The following is a 23,594-nucleotide window of genomic DNA, read 5'->3' on the forward strand; positions in this document are numbered from 1 at the left end:
CAGTACTTTTGCAATATTTCAAGTATTACTTCTTCCGTGTATTTTCTGCTTCCACGAAATGTAGAGTGAATAGCTTTTCTAGCTGATGTTGCAAGAAGTTACAAGGCACTTAATTGACTGAGGCACAACAGAGACCAACTTACCTTATTCTTACTTATTTTCGCGAGTACTAATTTTCGCGATTTTAAAATAATCGCGAAATTTAGTACGCGCGAAGAAAACATTCCGCGAAATTTAAACACGCGAAAATAAATACCATATTGTATATCATAAGAACAAAAATTTTAATTGTTTGGAACTGCAACTATCTACCTTAAAAGTATCTTTCCGTTTTGTCTGTGACTAGCACCCTTCCTCTGATCACTGTTTCGCTCTAGTATTAAAACAGTCACCAAAGTTTCCGTTTGCAGGCTTCTTGTAGTTACATTAGAGTTTTCCGATTAAACGGAAATGGAACGACTTTTTCCGCCTGTTATAGCTAATTAGATGCAAAGTGCCGTTTCTTTCAATTTTTACAATGAAATTTCAGTTGTTATTCATTGTTTACGAGTAGATTAAATTAGCAATCCTTGCAGTAAATACAATGTCTCGTGGTGGAATGCAAACTATACTCTTTTTAAACTGCTTGAAAATCAAGATACAATGTTTACGTATCACAGTTTTCCCGGAAAATATATTGAAAACAGCAGTATATTTTCTGAGACAACTGAAGAAAAATGTTTTTAGGTACAAAGTATCCATGGTGTAAAAAAATAGTTACTGAAAGGATGCGGCTTTTTTATCGCATACGTAAAAGCCTGTGAAACCTGTGAAACTCACGAATGTCAGTCGTTTCGCCTACAAGTATTTTCGCCTACAGGTTGATTCGCCTACAGTGAAGTCGATTCGCCTACACGACCTGAGTTGTTTCGCCTACACAACTGGCTTTACAATAAAGCTTACTACGTCTTCACACTTAAATAACTTTTTTATTTTAGTTCAGTGGCTCTTACTAGTTTTTGACAACAGTTCTAATCTTACTCTTTGTACTTAATTCAAACTAGTTTTTGCTACAATTTCTTACGTGGCAAATGCTATTGATTGCTACTATTAAATAGATATTCCTAAACTAATTTACAGGGTGGTAAACGGTGAAGCACCAGCTGCATTGTCACACCTAGCGAAAAAAGCCAGGATTTCTTACAGCCTCAGAAGAAACAATAACATCGTGGTCCCTAGATTTAATTCATACTTTGTAAAAAATTCAATTGAACATAGGGGGGCCATCCTATGGAATGCTGTTTCGTCGTATAATACAGGATCCCAATTTTCGGTTTTCTATCGAAAAGTGAAAAATGACAATTATATTAAGGAGCTTAATTTCAATGCTCAGTCGGTTCAGTCGCTCCCTAGGCATTACAATGACTTTAAATGTTACTGATTGTTATGTAATTAATTATTTTTATAGTAGATACGATCCAATTTAGTATATAAGCAATTAGTTGTAATTTAGAAATCTATTAGTTTATTAGTATTTTGTAATATAAAGTATAATACACGACCCCACAAGCATTGTGCTTTAAACCCTATCGTGTGTAAATAAAGGTTTTGATGATGATGATGATGAGACCCTTATTGTTTCCTAATGGTTAAAAAAATACAACTTTTAGTTCCGTAACTCTGGCTGACACAGTGCGCGATCCTAGGACTAAATTTAAGCGTTAAACAAATACTTTTGGTTTTAAATTGTTCTTAACCTAGCTTATTATTGACAAGAATTTTAAACTCTTTATTTAGGTATTCCTCTCTGCTATCTTTCGGAACATAACAAGCTTTGTTGTAGGCGAATCGACTTTGGTGATAGGCGAAACAACTCAGGTTGTGTAGGCGAATCGACTTCACTGTAGGCGAATCGACTTGTAGGCGAAAATACTTGTAGGCGAAACTACCGGATTCCAAACTCACAAGTAACGTAAAACAAAGAACGACAACAAAAAACCTCGAAACAATAAAAAGCAGGAAAACAATAGCCCCCAAAACAAAGAAACATTTTACAAGTTCTTACACCAGAGTAAACCCCAAACGTTAACGAACATGACAGTTTTCGCAGCATAACTTTTTCACAACTTATTTTCCATCCAAACAGTTGCCAATTGTGGAACTTCACACTTCTCTAAGGTTTTGCAACTTGCTTTTTGCCACCAAATAAATAGAAATTTGGGAGTTGAAAATGAGGCGGTATCTTTTTGTTCTATTGTTTTCTTTTCATTTGCACATAAAAATTCCACGGGTAAACATAACATATCACCTTTTTTGTCGCACCTTAGGAGCGAGTACAACAGGCGAACAACACACGTATCTTGTTTTCTATCTTGCCTTTTGTTTCAGAGCTAATTCTTCTTTCTTTCGAAACTGTGGCCATGTCATGTGGACTGACTGCCTTCAGATATTGCCATTTGACGAGAGCAATACTTTTTTGAGAGCTGCACTGCATGGTGATATTACACTGCCCTCGAGTAGTGGACAACACGCGCGGAAGAAAAAGTTACCAAAGCGTAAAATGTCAAATCATCGATACACACCTATTGAGAATGATGATTGTGCAGGCTGTTGAGAAATGTGGCCGCAAGTGGCGTAGCGTGCCCAGGTTAATGATTGGAAATATTTTTGTGCATTTTATTCGAAATAAAAAAGATTTTTTTAAATTCTTACATATTTTATTGGCAATGCACCACATTTTACTATATTGGTAATAGCTCTCTATAACGAAACGTGGATCGCGCAAAATTTAAGATTTCCTGATTTCGAGTTTTCTGTTTACCGTTATTACGGTAATATCGATTTAGTGAGTAAGAAATACACATCATCAAAACTTCAATCCTAGAGCAATAACTAGTGTAACTTTTATGTCAATCCGATGAAGGGAAATTTTCGGTTTGGTCCCGAAAAAACTGTTGAACCCAATCCCAAACTTTACGGCAACATCATTTTCTTCTGGGATAGCTTTTGACATTTTAGACTACCGTAGAATCCCACTTTCCTGAGGGATAGTAAAACAGAGAAAACAAGCCAACACATTAATGTACTTTTAATGGGTTAACTAACTGAATTTAATAAGATTTTCAATAGGCGGAAAAATGTGTTCCATTTAAGTGAATTTTCCGCTAAATCGGAAAACTCTATTGAGCAGACTTTTGTACGTTTCCAGTAGTTACTTAGTCCAAACATTGACGACTGCTCCATAAAACACTGACAAAATCGCGAAATTTAATACACTTTAGTTTTTCTCAAATTTGTCTTGCAATCGCGAAAATTAATACTCGCGAAATTCGGCTCTCGGACTTTCGCGAAATTAAGTACGCGCGAAAATTAAGAATAAGGTACTTCACAACTTCTTAACAGAGAGGCTCCCATTAATAGGCAATTCACTATAACACATCTGGGCTTTTTTATTTTTCTTCTTCTTCAGGCATTGGAATGTAACTTGTTCAGAGCTCCCGTCTTCCAACATGAGTTACCCGAGACAGACTTCTTGGTCATCAGAAATCCTTCAGGGTGCGTACTGCAATCTCATTTCACTGTTCACTTTGTCAAACAAAGCAGAGTCCTTACAGCTAAGCTTTTTTTGTTATATAACTTAACGCTATAAAGTCACGACGTTTCGACCTCTCCGAGGTCATTTTCAAGTGCGAGAAAAATACCAAAATTACCATTAGCAGTTTTACTCGCACTTGAATTCGAAACGTCGTAACTTTATAACGTTAAGTTTTACAACAAAATCGATATCTAAGAAATTGTTGTTGTTTTTTTTGCTTGACTTTATTATTTCATTTACTCAAAAGGTATTGGGTTCGTGATGTGAAGACAATTTTCACCGTAGGACAAGAATGTCCGAAATTTGAAGTGCCAGGACCAAACTCTAAGAAAGCCAACATTCATGCCAGGGATTTCCTGCAGGTGGGTCCACTGAGATTCAGTGGCATTCTCCGCTGTTATGCCGTACCGTAAATGCTCGAATTGGCGCCCGGGTTGCTTATTTAATTTTCCAAAGTGAGAAAGGGCGCATTCTTCGCTGTTATGTATACCCCTATTTTGTTAAACTGTTAACCCTTAACATGCTAAGCGCGGATTATTCCGGGATTGGAGGAATGGCCATTCTGCCATTTATGACGTCACCAATTTACACGTCAGCAGATTTTTGTGATTTGCATCTTATAGAGCTTGGATAGATCTTTCCACAGAACTGTCCATCTTTAATATTGACTGCATTCCGACAGAGCTAATCAAAAAAAAAGGCGATCAGTTTTTGGTGTAAAATTGGTGCTAAAACCGGCCAAAATACCCGTACTTGATCATGATCTCCTTTCCAGGGTTTTCCATTGATTCAGATCAAAACTTTTCAGGCCAGTAGAAGGGGTGCACAGAGTAAAAGATAGAGAGAATAAGAAAGCAGAGAAAAACGAAAAGGAAAGGAGCAAGGAAAAAATCGGAACGGTTCAGCAAAAAAAAAAAAGTCCAAATTTTGGCTTATGCGCATGCGCCAAAGTAAAATATTGTACATTTTTACATGGCAATTTCATCAAAATCTTCCTGCATTGTCAGAAAGTGCATTTTTAGCAAAATTAGAGAACTTTTGGACCGTCGAGCCAAGAAAATCGATTAACGGTTGAAAAAACGCGTTTTTAGGAATAATTTCAGCATATTAAGGGTTAAACCTCCGATAGGAATCGACCCATTTTGTCAAGCCGTAACCAGTCACTTGGGAGAGGTTTCTTCTATTGTAATTTAAGAGAATTTCCGGTGTAATGATTAAAAGGAGGCATAATCACAGCTTCAGGAAGATTCAGCTACAGTTTTAACATTGTTTTGAACAATTTCCGTTTGGGTGTTGTTCCATTATGTATGTAAGGATGCTGAAAACGTGCGCTCGTCAAAGACGTCAAACGTTTTCACCAGTAATTCAACTGTATTGAGCAAATTAGTTTTTGACAATTACCCTCCTCCACCCTGCCATCATATTTATTTAATAGAAATAATAGAACGATTCACACTGAATGATGACACGTACTTGACACTCATCTACGGGAGATTCAATGTCGCAACACAGTTTTATATCTCTACAGATTTTTATCTACCGTCTATTCTGGAAGAGTCCTGATACCCCAAGGAGAATCAAGATGGACGACATCAAGCGAGCTTTTCCTATGCACTCTGAAAGCAGCATTAGAAAACGACTCAAGCTTTGTGCTGACTTTAAACGAACAGGTTTGGATGATTGGTTGGTTTAATTTGTACCAATGAGAGAGCGCGTCTGTGAGGCGCCGTACGAGAAGCAAGCCTGCGGGAGGTGTGCGTGCGTGATTGAGTGTGTGCGTGATCACGTGCATAAGTAAGCAAGTACCCAATCTCATTGTAGTGTTTGTGTAATAAGCCTAATGCAGCATAATGTAAATGTCACTGATCAATTGGTATTTCAATACATTGTAGTTCAGAATAGCATAGATATTGGTTTAGGTACAACAAGGCACAGAAAAGTTGCTTATGACATAAATGAAGTGAAATTTAACAGACATTAACTATTTCAGATTCACAGGGTATGGAGTTAGAATCAGTTCCCTTTTGGAGTGAGTATAGTGCTGTTAAGTGTAGAATAGTTTAGATATGTAGCTTAGTTTAGTTTAGAATAGTTAAGCAGATCATCGCGTGGCAAAGTTTATATACATGGTATACCGTAAAATTCCGGTTATAAGCCCCCCCCCCCCCCCCACTTATAAGCCCCTCCGGTTATTGACCCTAAATGGAAACAAAAAGAATACTTCCACCGGATATAAGCCCCCCTGGATACAGTACTGAACAGGGCTAAATGTTGCTTTATTATGACATTTATTCCACTTATAAGCCCCCCCCCCCCCCGGATATAAGCCCCTCCGTTTATAAGCCCATCCAAAACAATTAAACCCCTTACGAAATTGTATAAGCCCAGGGCTTATAACCGGAATTTTAAGGTATTAGTATTTAAGAAAGAGGAAACTTTGTTTACAATGTGCAGTGTACGATCACAAAATAAGAAAGAAAAAAACCATTTGAAGCGAGGAACTTTGTTTTTTATGTGGTAAAAAAAAGACAAGTCCACTACTTAAATACAAGAACGTACAAATTAAAATCTTTAGATTCAGTGGCTAGTGAGCTCACGTGACGTACTGTTGTGTCACCTCAGGCACTGACTGTAACTGGTGGGTGCTCAAGAGTGATTTCCGTTTGCCGACTGAGGAAGAGATGCGTGCGTTAGTATCTCCAGAGCAGTGCTGTGCGTATTACAGTATGCTGGCTGCAGAACAGAGACTCAAGGTAACTTCTGATTTGGTTGAACGGAAAGAACCGTGCTGAACGTACACTGTACTCTACTGGGTCGGGTAGTTGCTCTCACAACTTCTCACACGAATGCATCGTTACCCCTTCGAGAGAACAATAGAACAATCAACAGGAAATAAATATAAATAAAATAAGAACTTTATTTAAGTGTCTATTCTTCTAGCTAGCCTTAAGCTTACTAATCGGGGACACTGTTTAAACTAAAATATAATATAAGTACAAAAACGATTCTGGTCTATTTACATTAAATTATGGAACAATGCCCCTAGCCCCAAAACACTAGAGGACCAGGCAAATTACAAAGTTACGAGGGCTGCTACACTTCTGACTTTACTTAGGCTTTCTATTTCTCTTCTTACCTCCTCCCCATATGTTCCCACCGTTAATTGCCCCTCAATCCAATGCAGCCTCCCTTAAGTAGTACTTCAGGTTTCTGAGAATTTGGTGTACAGTATCCCTAAGTTACACAAATGTAATTGGCCATTTCCGAGTTACCTTTTGCCTCTGTTTCGAAACGAGTCTACGTGCGAAACCATTCAAATGAAAATGGGTTTGATTTGCATGAAAATGGGCCTGTAGGTAAAACTAAATTTCTTATGAATGGTTTCGCACTTAGACTCGTTTTGAAACAGAGGCGAAGGGTAACTCGGAAATGGCCCATTGTTGTCTTTATTCTAAACGTTTGTCTCTTCCCGCTTTTAGGAGTTGATTGCGACGTCTCGACTGCTAGTCTTCTTGGCCTATTGAAGACAAGCAGTATTGCAGTCAAAACGTCGTGATCAACACTTTAGAGCGATTACGTCGTGATACAAACGAATACCGTAAACTTCCGGTTATAAGCCCCCCCGCTTATAAGCCCCTCCGGTTATAAGCCCATCATCCTGGAAACAAAAAAATACATCCGATTATAAGCCCCCCCCCCGGATATAAGCCCCCCTCTTCCAGATGACTGTTATGAGTAGGGCTAAATGTTGCTTTATTATGCGTTTTTAACTAAAAAACGTATTTCGATCAACACTCCCGTGGCTTGTTTTGAAACGTTTTTTTCATTCCGCTTATAAGCCCTCCCAGATATAAGCCCCTCCGCTTATAAGCCCACCCTAAACCCCTTACGAAGTTGTATAAGCCCAGGGCTTATAACCGGAATTCTACGGTAAGTGTTCATTTCCTATCTTACACCACGATGAACAATAAACACATCTTTAACGATATTCTGATATAGTAAGAAGAAAATAGATTTTCATCACTTCTGGATGTCATTGAGTTTTTTGTTAACTTCTTTGCTTGTTTTGTAGGATGCTGGTTATGGAGAGAAATCACTTTTCTCCTGCGATGATGACAATGATGACCCTGAAAGCAAAAATATCGACGATGAGGTAACAAGATCCTAGATTTTGATCAACAGTAAAAACTATTTAGGATAGTTGCTTTGACACACAATAAACAAAAGCTAAATGAGTTTGTCTTTGTTTAGGTTCGCACAGCACCATGGAACACCACTCGAGCATTCATTTCAGCGATGAAAGGAAAATGTCAGCTGGCTGTCACAGGATCTGCCGACCCCACCGGGTGTGGGGAGGGGTTTTCTTACGTCAGAGTACCCAACAAGCCTATGGCAAACAAGGTAACAAGCCTTTGGCACCTCTTGAATAATGCAAGGACCACTTGTACAAACAGTAGCGAAGTGAAGCCAGATCTTTGCGTAGATCCGGATCAGCAATATAGAGTTAAACGATAAACCAAATGCAAGGCTGATCGAACAGCTAAAAAGGGCAAACAAATGAGCCTTTTTAGCTGTCTGATCAGCCTTGCATTTAGTTCTAAACTACGTTTTTAACAAACCTTTGAGCTATCTGGCAAGTTTTTCTCTCGCGCTCAACGCTTCGTGTTAAAGAAGTAGGTTTTTTCTCGTAGTTAAGTAAATACTCATTTTGTCGTTCCTGTTTTGATCAGGATGATTCCAGCACCAGCTCGCCTCAAATAAGAAAACAGAAGACAGTGACAGGAACAGACGCTGATCTGAGAAGACTGTCTCTTAAACAAGCCAGACAAGTACTGAGGAACTTCAGGGTATCAGATGAAGAGGTAATGCCTTCTTGTATCAACACACCAGTTAGTAAACGCTTCTGCTTCAACAGTTTAGGGAAGCGCAATGGTCTAATGGTTAGTGCACTGGATTCTGGATCGAGCGGTCCGGATCCGAGCCCTGGCCGGGGTCACTGTGTTGTGTTCTTGGGCAAGGCACTTTATTCTCATAGTAACTCTCTCCACCCAGGTGTGTAAATGGGGACCGGCGAATTTAATGCTGGAGGTAACCTAGCATCCCATCTCGGGGGAGTAGAAATACTCGGAAACCGGGATAAGCTCCAGCCTGATGGGCCACTAGGCTCGTATGCAGACTCACCTCAACAATTTGATTTTTTGTGCAGATTCGCAAACTTTCAAGATGGGAAGTTATTCATGTGGTTCGCACCATGTCCACAGAGGCGGCCAAGTCCGGAGAAGAAGGTATGGTATCAAGTAATCTTCATTTAAAGGAGCTAGTCACGCTATTGTCACGCCATTGTAAAGGGGTGACATACAAGTCAGGCTCATGTCACGCTATTTTTAGGGTGCAATTTCAAATTTTGTTTGGTGATTCTTGAATCTCTTATTTCAGGCATGAGCAAGTTTGCTAGAGGATCAAGATTCACAATTGCTGAGCATCAAGAACGTTACAAAGAAGAATGCCAGAGAATATTCGACTTACAGAACAGGTATATAGAGCTTTTTGCTGTAAAATTGCTTTGTTAGTTAAGACTTCTCCATATGTTCACGGCGTGGAAAGATACACGAGACAGGAAGTTTTTTTAGCAGTCCCATGTCAATAAATTGCGCGTGCGGTAGTTTTGAGTGGCTGACAACTGTGGGAAACAAGGTAATTAAAAGATGTAAGACGGTTATCAAGAATTCACTTATTGATTAAGCGCATGGAATAACAACAGTGCAATGAGGTATTCATTTCACTGTCAGTTAAGTTATATCTAACTAGTTTAACAGGCTAGAAGTTCTTTTCTAACAAGAAATCAAACCCAAGGCGTGCCAACAACTAGGTTTCAGCGCAGTGGAAATCATATTTGGACTTGTTTTCTATATTTTCAGAGTTCTATCATCAACTGAGGTCCTGTCTACTGACGAGGAGAGTAGTAGTGATGAAGGAAGCGACATCGACGAGTTAGGAAAAAATCTGGAGAGCATGTTAGCCAACAAGAAAACCAGCATGCAGGTCAGACTCTAAACTCTCCTTAATAGTTCCTTGCATTTTAAATAATCTTGTAAAATTCATTAAATATTCACGAGGGTGCAAACCAATCCCAGCACACTATTCAGATCACACATAGGCGTACGGGCAATTTTTTGCCAGGGGGGGCGGTGAGACATTTGCCCAAAAAATTTTCGCAAGTTGCCCAAATTTTCGCGAAACAGTCAAGAAGAAATAAGGGTCATACGATTTACTAACATAGGCTTACAGACCTTACAAATGAAGTGAAAAATTCTTACATAAGAATCTATTATATCGGCTCATAAAACATGTTAAAAGAAATAGCTGTCTCTACCATTTCGACGGCCGAGATGTCAGCAATACGATCCATGTCACTGTTGACTGCAGAGTTGGAATATGCCCATTTAATGCTAATAAGTGCGATGACAAGTAATAATTTAGGCCAAGTAAAAAACAAATGTTTCTCTTACGGATTTTTATAAAAGAGAGAGCGGGCGGGCTTATTTTTTTATTATTATTATTATTTAGTTGCATTCCATACCTGTGTTGTTCGAATATCGATGTTTTATCCTCCATCGTCAAATTCTCTAGGCCAGAAAATAAATCCTGCAAGGTAATTGACCTATCTAGTACGGACCTAGCGTAACACGGTTTAAAGTTTTTTTGTTCTTTCTAACTTTTCCAAAACAAATAATAAAAAAGAGAGACGGCCCCAAATAATGAAGCGGGCGGGGACAAAAACATTTGTTTTGTTTTTTTTACTTGGCCATACTGAAACGTTGTCGCCCCATCAGGTGCTGTTTTCAATCTGCGCAACGCACTGAATGATCGTTCTGCAGAACACGATGTAGCAGGTATCATTGCATGGATATGAACCACGTAAGGAAACTCTAAAAACTTATCAAATAGATCATTCCCTTGCATTGTCTACAGCATTTCTGAAACAGTTATGTAGCCTAATCCGCGCATACGACGAAAACTCACGCACATTTCCTGCTCGGCGTCCAGAATCTCACCGTCGAAAAAACTACAAATATGTATATCAACAAATGGTTCCTTTCACTATTAACCAGAAACTCATCAGGTGCTAAGCAACCACTGTCTCATGTGAATTTAGTTAACCGGCTTAAACACGCCGTCTTTAGGTTAAAATAGAAAATATTTATCTCTTCGAAAAAAAATTTTTAAAAAACTGGCTTTGCCCAAATTTTCTCTTGCTGCCCAAAAAATCTGAGTTGCCCAAAATTTGGGGGGGCTGCAGCCCCCCCTGCCCCCCCGGCCCGTACGCCTATGAGATCACATGTACACAACTGTAAACCCCAATACAAATCAAACAATAGAATTAACTTTTGATACAGACTCCTGCTCAGCTAATTCGTATTCATTAACTTTTGATACAGATCTCTACTGATTCCCATAACAATACTTTGCATTCAATTTATTGTTTTCATTTCACAAGTAGAATAAAATATTCGCGTCCGATCTGTATGGGCGTTTACAATGGCTCGCCATTGTAACTGCCCATACAGATCTCCCGCTCATATTTTATCTACTACTTACTTCTCAATCGAATTGTCATACAATAAAATGAGATTTTAGAATTTAATCACTATAGAGGTAAGGCGTTAATAAGCAATTTTGCGTGATTCGTGTGGTTTAACATTAAATTATCACAAAATTTAATACTTGATGGAATAAGAATATAATTGGTGTGGTTCTAAAATATCTTACATGAACGGAACAAAAGTCTGTTTAGTTAACTGCGTGTCTGTTTAATTGTTGACCAAAGTCTGTCACGTTTAGTTCGCTGAAAGGTTTTTCATGATTGAAAATGGGTTTTCCTTTATCTAGCTCACTCATGAAGAAGAAGAGGCGGAGAGAAGGGAACTTCAGAAGTTACTGAGTGACGACAAACCAAGCAAGGACTCTGTGAGTTAAGCAGTTTTACGTCAGTGGTGGTGCTAACTTTTTATCAAATGTTTTTTTTACATGTATTATCCCATTGCCATGGTTGATACTCAAGCTATACTGAAAACCAAAACCTATTTTGTCAATGCTCACATAAAGCGAATGTCTTGCTTTCTCGCCATAGCATTACTTTGTCACTGAATGCAAAATAAATACATCTTTTTTCCCTTTTCTCTCGACAGAACGGCAAGTCTTCAGGTAAGACATTCCTTGCAATACCAAATGGCTATTTCTGGGCTGTGATACAGTAAATAAATGTTGCACAAGCTGAACAGAACATAAAGATGTTTACATTTCCTATAGTTCATCTTGTGTACATGAATCATACTGAGTGACGCTTTTTCAGTATTAAATTGTCATAAAACTATAAAAGATATCAAATATTACCATTACCCTCTCGATATTGCAGGCGAAAAGGGTGGAAAAGAAGGTCTTAAGAAAGAAAGCAGAGGAGATGACGATGAAACGGCTTCAGTAACAAGTTATGAATCATCTATGGTGAGAACACGATAAAATAAACCCAGCATGTAACGCCGGCGATTAGCAGTTAGATTTTGATTTTATTCAGTTTTAACGCTAGTTCGATTGTAACTGTCGAAACTAAATCGTCTAAAATAAGCTCAACTTGTCTCTTAAGCAGGTTTTACAAGAATCGGTGTCAAACTGAACTGTAAATTGTTCAAAAGGTGGATAACGCTATCCACTAGATAAATTGTTACCCTTTGGATAACTGTTGGTAAAACAAACTACGCTATCCTCTGTAAGTGATTTATCCAGTAGATACCGATAGTGTTTTTCACCCCTCGAGCAATTAGCCACTTATTGGCCAAGCAAACGACACATTCCTCTCTGATCGTTAGGGAAAGTATGTTTTTTCTTGGGGGGGGGGGGGGGGGGGGGGGGGAAATTTTGGTAATGTTATCCAAAAAAAGGTGGCCCCCCCCTTTAAAAAACGCCCCAAGCATGTTTTGCAAGTTTTGGAACCCATCAAATTGCTTAGAATGAAACCCAAACCAAACACCCTCTTCTGTTATAAAAAAAAGTATTTGAAATTTTCTCCAAGACGTCTCTGAACTTCGCGTTATTTTTCTGCCAGGTTGGACGCCGTCTCCGTATAAGACGAACGTTTAAAACGACGGACGGAAAGCAATTTGTTCGTATTGAAGTCGTCAAAAACCAGGCAGTCATTGACGCTTACCTCAAGTTTAACAAGGACAAGAATGTCAAGTACTGTATTTGTTGATTTTGTTTTCGTATTTTTTTGAGTGAATCGTGTTTTAATTCAAAACAAACTCAAATTCTGATTGAATGAAAGTCTTAGCGAGGCATTTAGCTTGGTATTGCCAGCTCTATATATATATCATTTGGGGTAGCTATACAGCTTAACCTCCATCCTAGCATCAGCACTGCACTGATGAGGCCCAGAAGGCCGAAACAGTACTGTCTGCAGTTAGTTAAGTATATATATAAATATATTTTTTTATGTTTTGTTTTGACGTAGTTGTGGGGTCACGGTAGAGGAAGGCGGTAGAACAGCGTAATAATGTTGCTTCAAAAATTGCAGCCTTTAACCTTTAACCTTTAACCTTTGTTCCTTTATCTTGTAGAGCCCAGTTTGCAAGTAGTGATGAAGTGCACAAAGAGGAAATAAGGAGAGAGAAGAGAAGGTAACGTTTGTGATGTTTTACGAGACATTATTGTTGCAATGTGGAAAGAGAGGGCAAAGAGAAGTAGGCATCAAGTAGAAACTGAGACAATTATCACTCTGGGGTACTGTCCTGATGCAGATGAACCGCCAACTTCTTAGAACTTACATAAAAATAAATGTGTAGTAATCAGTAACGTTTCGAGCTTGGGTGAAAGTGAATAAAATTTATCTCTTAAGCCCTGGCCAAACGCAAGTGGACGGATGTAATCGCAAGTTGACTGCGTATTGGCTGGCCAAACGGCCTCGCAAGTTTACTCGCAAGTACACTCAAGTTGTGAAAAAGCCATTTCAATGCTACTGCGCACGGCTACAATTCAGTACTTGGAGTCAACAGTAAAATTTGCGTTGACTTGCGTTGAGTGGCCAAACGGTGAAAAACTTAAGGACTTGCGTGGAAATTTAATCTCGACCACAGTGAGCGCAAGTGCACGCAAGTCCTGGCCAAACGCTCACGCAATTACGCAAGTTTTCAACTTGCGTCCACTTCCGTTGCCGTTTGGCCAGGACTTTATATATAATGTATGACCGTTGTTTGTGGTTTGTTGTTTTCACGATGTTAAATCCTTTTTTTTGGAAACTTCAGGATTCAAGAACAGTTACGAAGGATTAAACGAAATGAACAAAAAGAGAAATTGCAGCCGGTTAAAAAGAAGAAAGAAAAGCCTCCCAATAATGTAAGTGGAACTGTATTAACTGACGGTAGTGAATATCTTGTTATTTTTTAATACACGTCACTGTACATTTTTTCCTCCGGGACATTGACGTGGATTTTAAGAGCTCCAAAACTTGATGGGACATCAAACACCTTCATTCAGCCACCCTCGTGCTTCAAAATACTGTTTCATTAACACTTAAAATATCGTTTTTGATTATTCCCTTCTTCAGTAACATTTTTTTTTTCGTTCAGTTAAAATGTGGTGCGTGTGGAGAGATAGGACACATGCGAACGAACAAGAACTGTCCAAACTACCAGGAGGCTAACCCAGGGTCTGTGACAGTCGCCATGACTGATGAACAGGTAGCTGAGGAAGAACTCAACATGCCTCAGGATGATTTGGTGAAAGTGGAAGGAACGAAAATTACTCTAGGAAAAGCATTCCTTGATCAGTAAGTTTATTAAACTTACATGGGTCTTAAAAAATTTTTATTCTCCACGTTCTGAGAGGCGGTCTGCTCTAGAAGATTACCGTTTTATACTCAGACATGCGCAACTAGAGCGACCAATAGCGTGAAAATTCAATCGGCACAAAAAGCAAAATACATGCACGCAACCCGTGCCGGGGGAAAAAGAAGCGCGGGAAAACATGCGAACTGTGCTAAGTGCGGGAAAACATGCATCCTGCACTAAGCACGGGAAACATACAACTCGTGCCAAAGGCGGGAAAGTTGCGAAAGCCAACTCACGATTGGGTTTGGTTTACGCTTGGTTGGTTTTGATTGGCAAAGAAGGAAACATCTTTTCTCTGACTGGTTAGTCCCTTTAACCAATCACAGAGCAAGCTTAGCAAAAAGAAACCCAAAGAAAAGTAGTATTGGACTTCACTGGCTTTGACCTTGCATGTGCTGTTTTCTTTCAGAACAAACGAGCTGAAACGGAAATCACTTGTTCTGCGCTTCCCGAAAGATTCTGGTGAGGAAAACAAATTGATATATCGTGTCTCCCAGTGGCGTTTGATATTTTAGTATTAAAGCCGTTGTATACTTTTACCAATTTTTTTAGCGTAATTTTGCGGACACAACCCATAAGCAACCACAGAAAACAAGGCAATGATGATTTAATTAATGAGCCATGTAGAACAGTCCTCGACAAATGACAGCAACCCATTGCAAAGTGAGGATGACAAACGAAAACGTGGATGGAAATGGCTTACAATTTAACTTCAATTTGTAGATTTATTTACTTTTTATCTATTTTCTTGTTATAGTTCGTAAGAAGAGGCGTTCTGGAGTGATGCACTGTGATTATTTAAAGGTACGACGTTTAATTATTGAAATATTGAGCTTATGAGCAGTTTAAAATGGTTGTTTTGAATCATTTTATTAAGTGCAATTATTGCCTTCCTGTATAGAGCTTCTCTGTCTTCTAAATTTGATGTTTCGTTCTGGTTTTTTTAGAAACCTCGGAAATCGATCAACCGTCGTAGGGCGAATCCTGAGGTAAGCATAATCTAGGAAAAGAAAGAAGCGTTTTTCTTTGCGCAAAAAATATGTATTCTGATAGGTAACCGCGACAGGAACGCCTAGTTCACGTTCTTTACCGAACGAAGGCAACAGAAGTCAGTTACAATCCATTTAAAAAATATATTCGGCAGAACACACCTGTAGAAACCTTGGGAACGCAATTCCACCTTTAATTTGGATTCCTTCTGTGGCTCATTCCTCTAACTTGTTGTGTTGTTTGTTGTGTGTCATCAGGTGGCTTTACAAGTTGTCTTTGAGGGAATTCTTAACAAAATGAAAGAAGTTGACGACGTAAGTCAAATCTTCAGTATTTTAGTCTTTTCTAATCGTTCCTTTCTCTTATGCTGTAAAACTGAAATTATTATCATGTAGCAGATCACTACCGCAGAATGAAAGAAAAAAAACAATTTGCACTGGTGTTAGGCGTGGGAAAACACGTAATCGTTGTTAAGCTTGGGGAGACGTATCACCTGTGCTAAGCACGGAATAGTGTTACCTATGCTGGGCGCGAAATCATGTAAGCCAAACTGCTTAGTTTTGGTTTTGTGCTTTTCACAGAAAAGACAATGCGTTTGTTCCGATTTAAAGGTCAAAGCATGCACGATTCACTTGTTTTATGAACTAGTTAGAGAGCTCAGCAAACGAAACCCCGTTCACTCTGATCACCTTTTGCCACTGTTACAAGTACGAATAGTTTTGGGTAACTTTTTAGATACATGTTTGTACATTTATCACGTGAGGCAGCATGTGAAAGTCAGCGCCGAGGTGTTTGTTACCTATTCCTGTTTCCGTTTGCAGACGTGGCCATTTCACCAGCCTGTCTCGGCAAAAACTGTTCCTGATTACTACAAGATTGTTAAAATTCCCATGGATCTACAAACAATGCGAGAGGTGTGAGATCTTTCACTTAATTTAGCTTGTCTATCTGTATTAACGAAGTTCAGAAGAAATTGTTGTTACTACAGAAAGAAAGAATTGGCTCTTAGTTTGCTCCACCTTCACTGGTTATCCCTTCCCAATAATCATGGACATTGACATATTTTGCTTTGTGTTTTCATTAGAACCTTCGAAAGTGTAAATATCTGTCGAGAGAGGAGTTTCTAGAACACGCCACCTTGATTATGTCAAACAGTGTTCTGTACAACGGTGAGTGAGTGAGTCTGAAAATTTACAGTTAAACACATCAAGCCGTTGCCTCTCGCTTAAGGGAAGCCTCGAGCCAAGTGGCCCATACTTGCCGCCGCTTATCCCAGTTTCTGTAGCATTTAGCGGCTAAGAATATTTGTACTCCCCACTGAATGGGATGCTAGTCCATCGCAGGGTCCCCCCACCCCTCCCAGCATTATGTCGCCACACCCATTTATACACCTGGGTGGAGAGAGATTAAGTGTCTTGCTCAAGAACACAACACAATGTCCCCGGCCAGGCTTCGAAACCGGACCGCTCGATCCGGAGTCCAGCGCACTAACCATTAGGCCACCGCGCCTCCCATTTTCCTCTCGGTTAAGCATCTGATTAAAGTTTTGACAACCTTTCGATATCATTCTGTTGGTTTCCCATTCCTTTTAGCCAATCAAAGGGCCAACAACCGCACTTGCAGTTTTTAAACACGTGCCGGCCACTTTGACATCCTCGCCTAACTTGACTTTCTTGTTTTTTGATTGGTCAAAACCAACGTGAAAAACAACATTGGAAAACCAACATGAAGCTGTCAAAGTGATCTCAAACTTAAATCAAGAAGTTAATCGACACTTATGATTGTAACTATTGGTCTAGCCGATCAATATTCTCTCTGCAACTTGTGTCTTCTTTATGGCTTGTAGTAGTTTTTAATCAGGGCCGGTTCGTACGGGTCATGGAAAACCTGGAAAGTCGTGGAATTTTAGAATTTCATTTTCCAAGCCTAGGAAGTCACGAATTTTAAGTTTGGTTCATGGAAAGTCATGGAAAATATAATATTGATTGTACAAAATAAATCAGGCAGGTTATTTTTTGTGAAGAAAAGGGTAAAAACGTACCCGAAATCAAGATAATTTTTGAAAATTTCCAAAAAAATATATGGTCGAATTTAGTTTAGGAAAACATTGAAAAGTCATGGAAAAAGTCATGAAAAGTCATGGAATTTCAAAAGCTCAAAAGAGTACGAACCCTGTTAATCGACTTTTGTGTTCGCGTGACATTTTTTAATCGTGTTTTTTTTCTCGTGTTAGGTGCTAACCATACCTACACCGCTTCAGCTCAGAAAATGGTGGAGGTGTGTAACAAGGCGTTGAACGAGGTCAGAATGTTGATTTAATTTAGATAACCTGAAAAAATACAAGGAGCGTTGTTGTTCCAATCCAGGGCTTTGAACCTAAAAAGTACTAACTGGATAATTCGCTTACTTTTTAGAAAGAAGAAGAAATAATTCAGCTGGAAAAAGAGATTAACCCCATGCTTAGTGACGATCCACAGGTAACTGTTTTCAAATGTGAAACCCGAGTGTGAAAAAGATTGCAGTTCAGTTTTTTTTTTTTTCAAGATTTATAGCGAGTTGCTCTTTTCACGAACATCACAAATTCTATATTGTTGTATTCTACAGATCGCGTTTTCTTTCATCCTGGAAAATCTCGTTGCACAAGTGAAAGCATTGCCAGAGGTAAGAGGATTCAATGTTACGTGAAAACGCCAAATCTGCGCACCAATTTTACACCAGATCCTATTTAAACTGATTGTGGAGTTCACTAGAAGTGCATCGTTCTAAAATGGTAACAACTTTCTCAACGGCTATTGCAGAGTGATTGAATAAGAACAGTAATTTATTGCATTCGCAGAGGGACCAGAATGCGGGAAATGAACACATAGACATCCCTGATGTATATAAGTCACTTACATAATGTTCATAGTGTCGCGCAGCGTTCGCGTGTATTTGTATTAGTCACTCGCGCGCGCGTACAATGTGAAACCGTTAAAAAGCCGTTTTATGCCATGATAACAACCGAAGAAGACCGAAGATTCTCGGTCGAAACGTCTTGAGCACATTATGAGCGTTGTTTAAGCTCAAATAAGTCAGCGTCAGAATCCGGGAACACGGCGCCGCGGCTTATAAAGAGTATTAAGAACAGTTTTAATTGTTACTTTTATAATTATAATTTGACAAGTAAGTTCTACGCTTTGTGTAGATTCGTGTAATGTTTTTGACTTACATGTACTATGTCTGTATTTGTTTTTTTGTGTGTTTTTTTATCTTTCAGAGTTGGCCTTTCCACAAACCCGTTTCATCCAAGCAGGTGCCAGATTATTACGATGTAGTGAAGACACCAATCGATCTTCTGACCATCAGACAGGTACGCCCTTGTCCCCTACTCCGGCTTGCACAAATACACCAGCTCGCTGGGGTTTTTTTTAGTCCATCGCACTAGTCCATCGAGCGTAAAGTGATCCTGCAAAAAAGGGACTCTTCATAGTCTAGGGGTTTTACAGCTTGGCGTTAGCCTACTCGCAGGCTCATCTCCCGTCGCGTGCGCGCCTCCTTGCCGCTCGCGCGCGTGACCAACGGGATTAGCCTGTTTGCAGGCTAGCTTGGCGTTGAAGGACAGTGATTCTATTGAAATGTTAAACTCGTAACCTGCCTTAACCTGCTTCTTTCTTACTTTACAGCAAGTGCAAGGACACGCTTACCAAAACAGAGAAGAATTCATGGAGCACGTGAAAATGATGCACAGAAACAGTGTTATCTACAACGGTACGATGCTCATACACTACCAAGATAACATCAAAATTCTCCTTTCCGTATTTCATACGTTCTCTGTGAGTGGTGTTGGGAGATTCTGTTTCCAAGCCAAGACGTTTTTAGCTTGCGAACAGGCTCCCGAGTAGGACAGAGAAAAAAAAAAAGAAAAAAGAAACCAGGCGCGGCGAGAATGGCCCGGGGGAGGCCACAGTCAGCTCGCTTCGCTCGCCGAGTTATTTTACGCCCTTGGGAGCCTGTTTGCAAGCTAAGACTTTTTTCCTAAAGTAATCGAATTTTTTCACTCATTACATAGTCATAGTTACCTTAAATTTGGTGTGGAAAGGAAGAGAGAAGTTGTACATTGACAACAGATAAGAGGGTTAAGTGGGAAAGTTACACATTTTAAAAGTTGATTATCATAATACAGTCGAAGCTCTTTTAACGGACACTCTCGTAAGCGGAGAGCTCTACTTACGGCCACCTTGTTAGAAACCCCGTTTTTTACTCCCATACAAACTCTGTATTTTTACATTCTCGTAAGCGGACATTCCCGTAAGCGGCCGCGGACACTTTCCGAGATTACGACTTAGACTTTTTCTTTGTTTTTAAGCTCCCGTAAGCGGACACCGCAAAGAAATCATATAAAAAACCTCTGTATCTTGTATTAATCAATCAACTTCACATCGCCGTTCGTCACAATGATTTTACTGTAATTACAGTACCATATTTCAGTGTTTGTTTTGTCGTCATTCACGTCCGGTTACATTTCGAAACACCACTAACATGCATATTACCATTATGTTAGCTGGGCAAGCTCCCGTAAGCGGCCATCTATCCCCTTCACCTCTAGTGGCCGCTTACAAGAACCATTCTCGTAAGCGGCCAGCTCCAGTTTCGGACACTTTTTTCGCGTCCCGAGGGTGTCCGCTTATGAGAGCTTCGACTGTATTTGGAGTTGTAGCAACCCCCTCAGCCAGTTCAAGGTCTTTGATAGTTATTTGAAATAAAAAAATTCCCAAACTAGTACCATAAGAATTGCTGAGTTTTCTTTTCTTTATTTTTGTCAGGCGAACTACATGATTTTTCCAAGATGGCCGAGAAAGTGGTACAGTTTTGTGAAGACGCCCTGAAGGATGTAAGCAAAGCTATCTCTTCATAGAGTAGAATTAACTACAACATTGCGGTTTCTAAAACGGCGGATGTGATCAGCCACACCCCAAATCCCTAGCCTGGATTGCCAGGATTTTTCTGTCGGGGGGGGGGGGGGGGGGGGGTTGTCCTTCCCCTATTCACAGGTTCAGGTTATTTAAAGGAGCTCTGTCACGGATTTGAACAGATTTTTTGAACAGCGCCAAAAGTTTATATTTGTGTTGTAGGAAACCTCAAAATGATAATCCATTTTATGAAATATTGCTGTATTAAAGCAGTGAAACTGTAAACAAGCATTTTTGGCTGGGGATGGCTAGGATGGAAATGGATTGCAGTTGAAAAATAAAGGCTAAACTTTTCAAAGTTGTTTCCGCGTGTCATCAAAAAATCGATATTATAGTTAACAACATTTTTTTTTTTTTGTTTTTTTTTTTTGGGGGTTTTATAAAAAAAAGTTTTTTTTTTATTGGGGTTTTTTTTTTTTTAAGGCTGTATCTGCCATTAGATGTTCAAAAATACTGTTTTCATTTGTTTAGCTGCCTACCACTGATTTCAGAACAGTTTAGACCAAAAATCTGCGAATTTTCGTTATGCTGCTCCTTTCAAGGCACTGGACATTCGCTTCACAACAGACACTTTGCTAAATAGAATACTTTTCGCATATTTTCTGCCATTTTCACGGAGAGGCAAACGTGGTGTGGAATGGTGTTTGTAGTATACTGTGTAAATAATTTCTTTAAAATTGTGTTTTTTTTTTGGGGGGGGGGGACGTACAGTTACGCTTTTGTTTCTCTGTACCTTGACTTGTCCGTTGATTTCTTCTTGGATTTCCACTTGGTCGACTCTACAAATAATTGTTTGGTTAACTGAAGGACTACCATCGATTTGAATCAAGGTTTTTATTTAAGCAACAATGTCAGCCTTTGTTTTGTTAAAATCTCATTTCCATTCTTACCGATCTATTTACAGAATGACGAACATCTATCTAAGTTGGAGAATGAAATCTTCCTCACTCCAGGAGACGACACGTCATCATATGCTGCCAGCCAGCCGCCTTCAGTAGCAGGACCGGAGTGGTCAGCAGAGAACAGCATGGACGACTTCCCAGAAGGCTCGATGAAAGAGGAGGACAGCATGATGGACGTGTTGGACGCAACGGAACTGGACACTACTAGCGAGGATTACAGGGACTTCCGGGCCAATCTAAGTACACCTGTCTCGGCGCCGGACCAGTGTAAGATGTCTTGGTGTTTTCTTGCTATGGATTGCCCCTTACCTGCCAGGATCTAATAGGAACACATAGTGGGGGCCCCGGTTTTCAAACCAAACTGGAATGGGAATGTATAAAGTATAACCGTGTAGACTTTCAATATCATGTTACATCTGTGTTGTTAAGATAAGGTCTTATAATCGGGGCGAGGGGCTAAAATAGGGGCAGGCTGCGGGCAGGAAAGTTAAGCCAGGCATGGGCTGCAAAAATATAAATTTTCCGATCAACTTACAATGCAGAAATTAAGAACTGTAGGATTACAAATGCCAAAGATTTATTGCAGTTCATGATTTAGGAAAAATAGTATTTTGGTTTTCCGTGTTTAATTTTTGTTTTTTTTTTTTTTTTTTTTTTTTTTTTTTTTTTTATAGGAAATAGGACGTCCTAGAGTTAAGGATTTCCGCCCCACACTCCATTGATAACCTCCAATGCTTACTCTACCTTCATTGTTTTGATTTCAGCTTCTCGAATGGACGCCGACTTCGACGAGGAAGAAGACGTCGATATCGAGGGCTATGATGACGATGAAAGCACGACCCAAAGCTACACAAAGCAGGAAAGTCTCGGCTCTCAACAACAGCTTGGAAGCGAACAAGATTCACAGGACGTTACTCAGTTTGAAAGCATTTTACTTCAAGATCTTGAACACAGTGAAAGCGAGAGCGAGGAGGAGGATGATTTTCCGTTTGGCGACGGAGATGACGAAGAAGAGGAGGATATTGAAGAAGAGGAGGAACAGATAAACTTTTCACCTGGTGGAGGAGAAAGCAATGATGCGACAAATAATACAGTGGAAGACTTATCGGGAGATGAGATTTAAGTTACAACCAAAATAGTTCCAAGAACATTGTTTGGGTGTGATAAATGGATTTGCGACTCTTGTTCTCGATTCAAGAAATCCCGCGAGTGTTTCAAACATTCTTGACGTCATAATGTGACATCATGTTGCTTGGCAACGTCTCTGACGAAAACTGCGAACTCTATTTACTTTGGAGATGTGCCAGCTTAGTACCTGTTAGGAGCTCTTGGTTCTTGAAAGTCTGGGCTCTATCGTCAGCTGTGACGTCAAGAGCACTCGCCGCTTCCGTCCCAGGCTTTGCGCGGTCACCGAAACAAGAGAGAAACCCTAGGGACTAGGCTGGAGATGTGCTTCGTTGTTGAATTTCTAGCGTCATCGCATTGTTTCTCGTACATCTCGCAATTTTATTGTTTGCAAAGAAAACGAGCTGTTTATAGTGTATTCTTGTTTGATATTTATACTGCGTTTTATATCGCTTACTTCCATTACAAAATGTTTCGCGAAGTTACGTTTCTAAATATTCAAATGTATAGGCAGACGCTCGGCTTTACGAAAACTGTGATAACCCAACTGGGTTGTCCCGCTATGTTTTGAAGGATTTCATTACAACCCAAATAACGACTGCGATGGAGACAATATTGAATTAAGGACTAACCAAGCTGACAAGTGGGAAAACGAACTTCAATTTAAACTGATCGTAAATTATATGAAGTGGCAAGAGCAAGGCGCGTTGAACTGTAGAAAAAAGGCAATATAAGCGCGTTGTGTAAATAAATAGGAATAAAACAAACTTTTTGTTTATTGTGTTTCGTAAATGATGTGAAATTTATCGTGGGTGATGTAAAAGCGCGCAATCTAACCGGCTTTGACGCCGGTTCAGGCAGGTAAGCCAAACCTTAAAGAACGACTGAAAATCAAGAAAAAAGATCGTTTATTGTTTTCATACTAAAACTGCATTTCCGTGTTAGCTTTGCTCAACGAGCGAAAATAAACGCGCTAGAATTTCGTAAAGCGCAATTGAACACTGAGGTTTTCGTTAAAGAATTGCTATTTGTTAATTTATTGTTATACTACTGGCCACCCTGTCTCGAGAGACAGTGGGTTTGTGCCAAGGTAGAGATCACTGGTTAATCGAAAAGTTGCTAGAAAAGTTGCTTAGACCAATTCTTTAATGAGGGCCGGGTGCTGCATTGA

The 23,594-nt window shown here is 39.6% G+C and overlaps 1 protein-coding gene across 2 annotated transcripts in view; it reads left to right on the forward strand.

Annotated features, from left to right (window-relative positions):
* Positions 1 to 23,215, forward strand: part of LOC144654678 (transcription initiation factor TFIID subunit 1-like) — a 43,395-nt gene extending 20,180 nt beyond the window's left edge. The window contains exons 16-47 of one of the 2 annotated variants that reach the window (XM_078514882.1): positions 3,449 to 3,534; positions 3,822 to 3,936; positions 5,103 to 5,244; positions 5,565 to 5,603; positions 6,197 to 6,327; positions 7,647 to 7,727; positions 7,826 to 7,975; positions 8,305 to 8,436; positions 8,781 to 8,859; positions 9,011 to 9,107; positions 9,493 to 9,616; positions 11,465 to 11,542; positions 11,764 to 11,779; positions 11,991 to 12,079; positions 12,678 to 12,808; positions 13,189 to 13,248; positions 13,873 to 13,963; positions 14,197 to 14,396; positions 14,867 to 14,919; positions 15,215 to 15,261; positions 15,405 to 15,446; positions 15,705 to 15,761; positions 16,269 to 16,361; positions 16,532 to 16,616; positions 17,681 to 17,748; positions 17,862 to 17,924; positions 18,052 to 18,108; positions 18,704 to 18,796; positions 19,110 to 19,194; positions 20,250 to 20,317; positions 21,301 to 21,565; positions 22,063 to 23,215. In XM_078514882.1, the coding sequence (XP_078371008.1) occupies positions 3,449 to 3,534; positions 3,822 to 3,936; positions 5,103 to 5,244; positions 5,565 to 5,603; positions 6,197 to 6,327; positions 7,647 to 7,727; positions 7,826 to 7,975; positions 8,305 to 8,436; positions 8,781 to 8,859; positions 9,011 to 9,107; positions 9,493 to 9,616; positions 11,465 to 11,542; positions 11,764 to 11,779; positions 11,991 to 12,079; positions 12,678 to 12,808; positions 13,189 to 13,248; positions 13,873 to 13,963; positions 14,197 to 14,396; positions 14,867 to 14,919; positions 15,215 to 15,261; positions 15,405 to 15,446; positions 15,705 to 15,761; positions 16,269 to 16,361; positions 16,532 to 16,616; positions 17,681 to 17,748; positions 17,862 to 17,924; positions 18,052 to 18,108; positions 18,704 to 18,796; positions 19,110 to 19,194; positions 20,250 to 20,317; positions 21,301 to 21,565; positions 22,063 to 22,421 (3,276 nt within the window). In that variant the 3' untranslated portion in view covers positions 22,422 to 23,215. The remainder of the gene's footprint in view (positions 1 to 3,448; positions 3,535 to 3,821; positions 3,937 to 5,102; positions 5,245 to 5,564; positions 5,604 to 6,196; positions 6,328 to 7,646; positions 7,728 to 7,825; positions 7,976 to 8,304; positions 8,437 to 8,780; positions 8,860 to 9,010; positions 9,108 to 9,492; positions 9,617 to 11,464; positions 11,543 to 11,763; positions 11,780 to 11,990; positions 12,080 to 12,677; positions 12,809 to 13,188; positions 13,249 to 13,872; positions 13,964 to 14,196; positions 14,397 to 14,866; positions 14,920 to 15,214; positions 15,262 to 15,404; positions 15,447 to 15,704; positions 15,762 to 16,268; positions 16,362 to 16,531; positions 16,617 to 17,680; positions 17,749 to 17,861; positions 17,925 to 18,051; positions 18,109 to 18,703; positions 18,797 to 19,109; positions 19,195 to 20,249; positions 20,318 to 21,300; positions 21,566 to 22,062) is intronic. The other variant, XM_078514883.1, reaches the window with a different exon arrangement.
* Positions 23,216 to 23,594: the final 379 nt, after the last annotated feature.

This window comes from Oculina patagonica, chromosome 5, assembly GCF_052425735.1.
Source record: "Oculina patagonica isolate OP01 chromosome 5, crgOcupat, whole genome shotgun sequence".
Classification (NCBI taxonomy): domain Eukaryota; kingdom Metazoa; phylum Cnidaria; class Anthozoa; order Scleractinia; family Oculinidae; genus Oculina; species Oculina patagonica.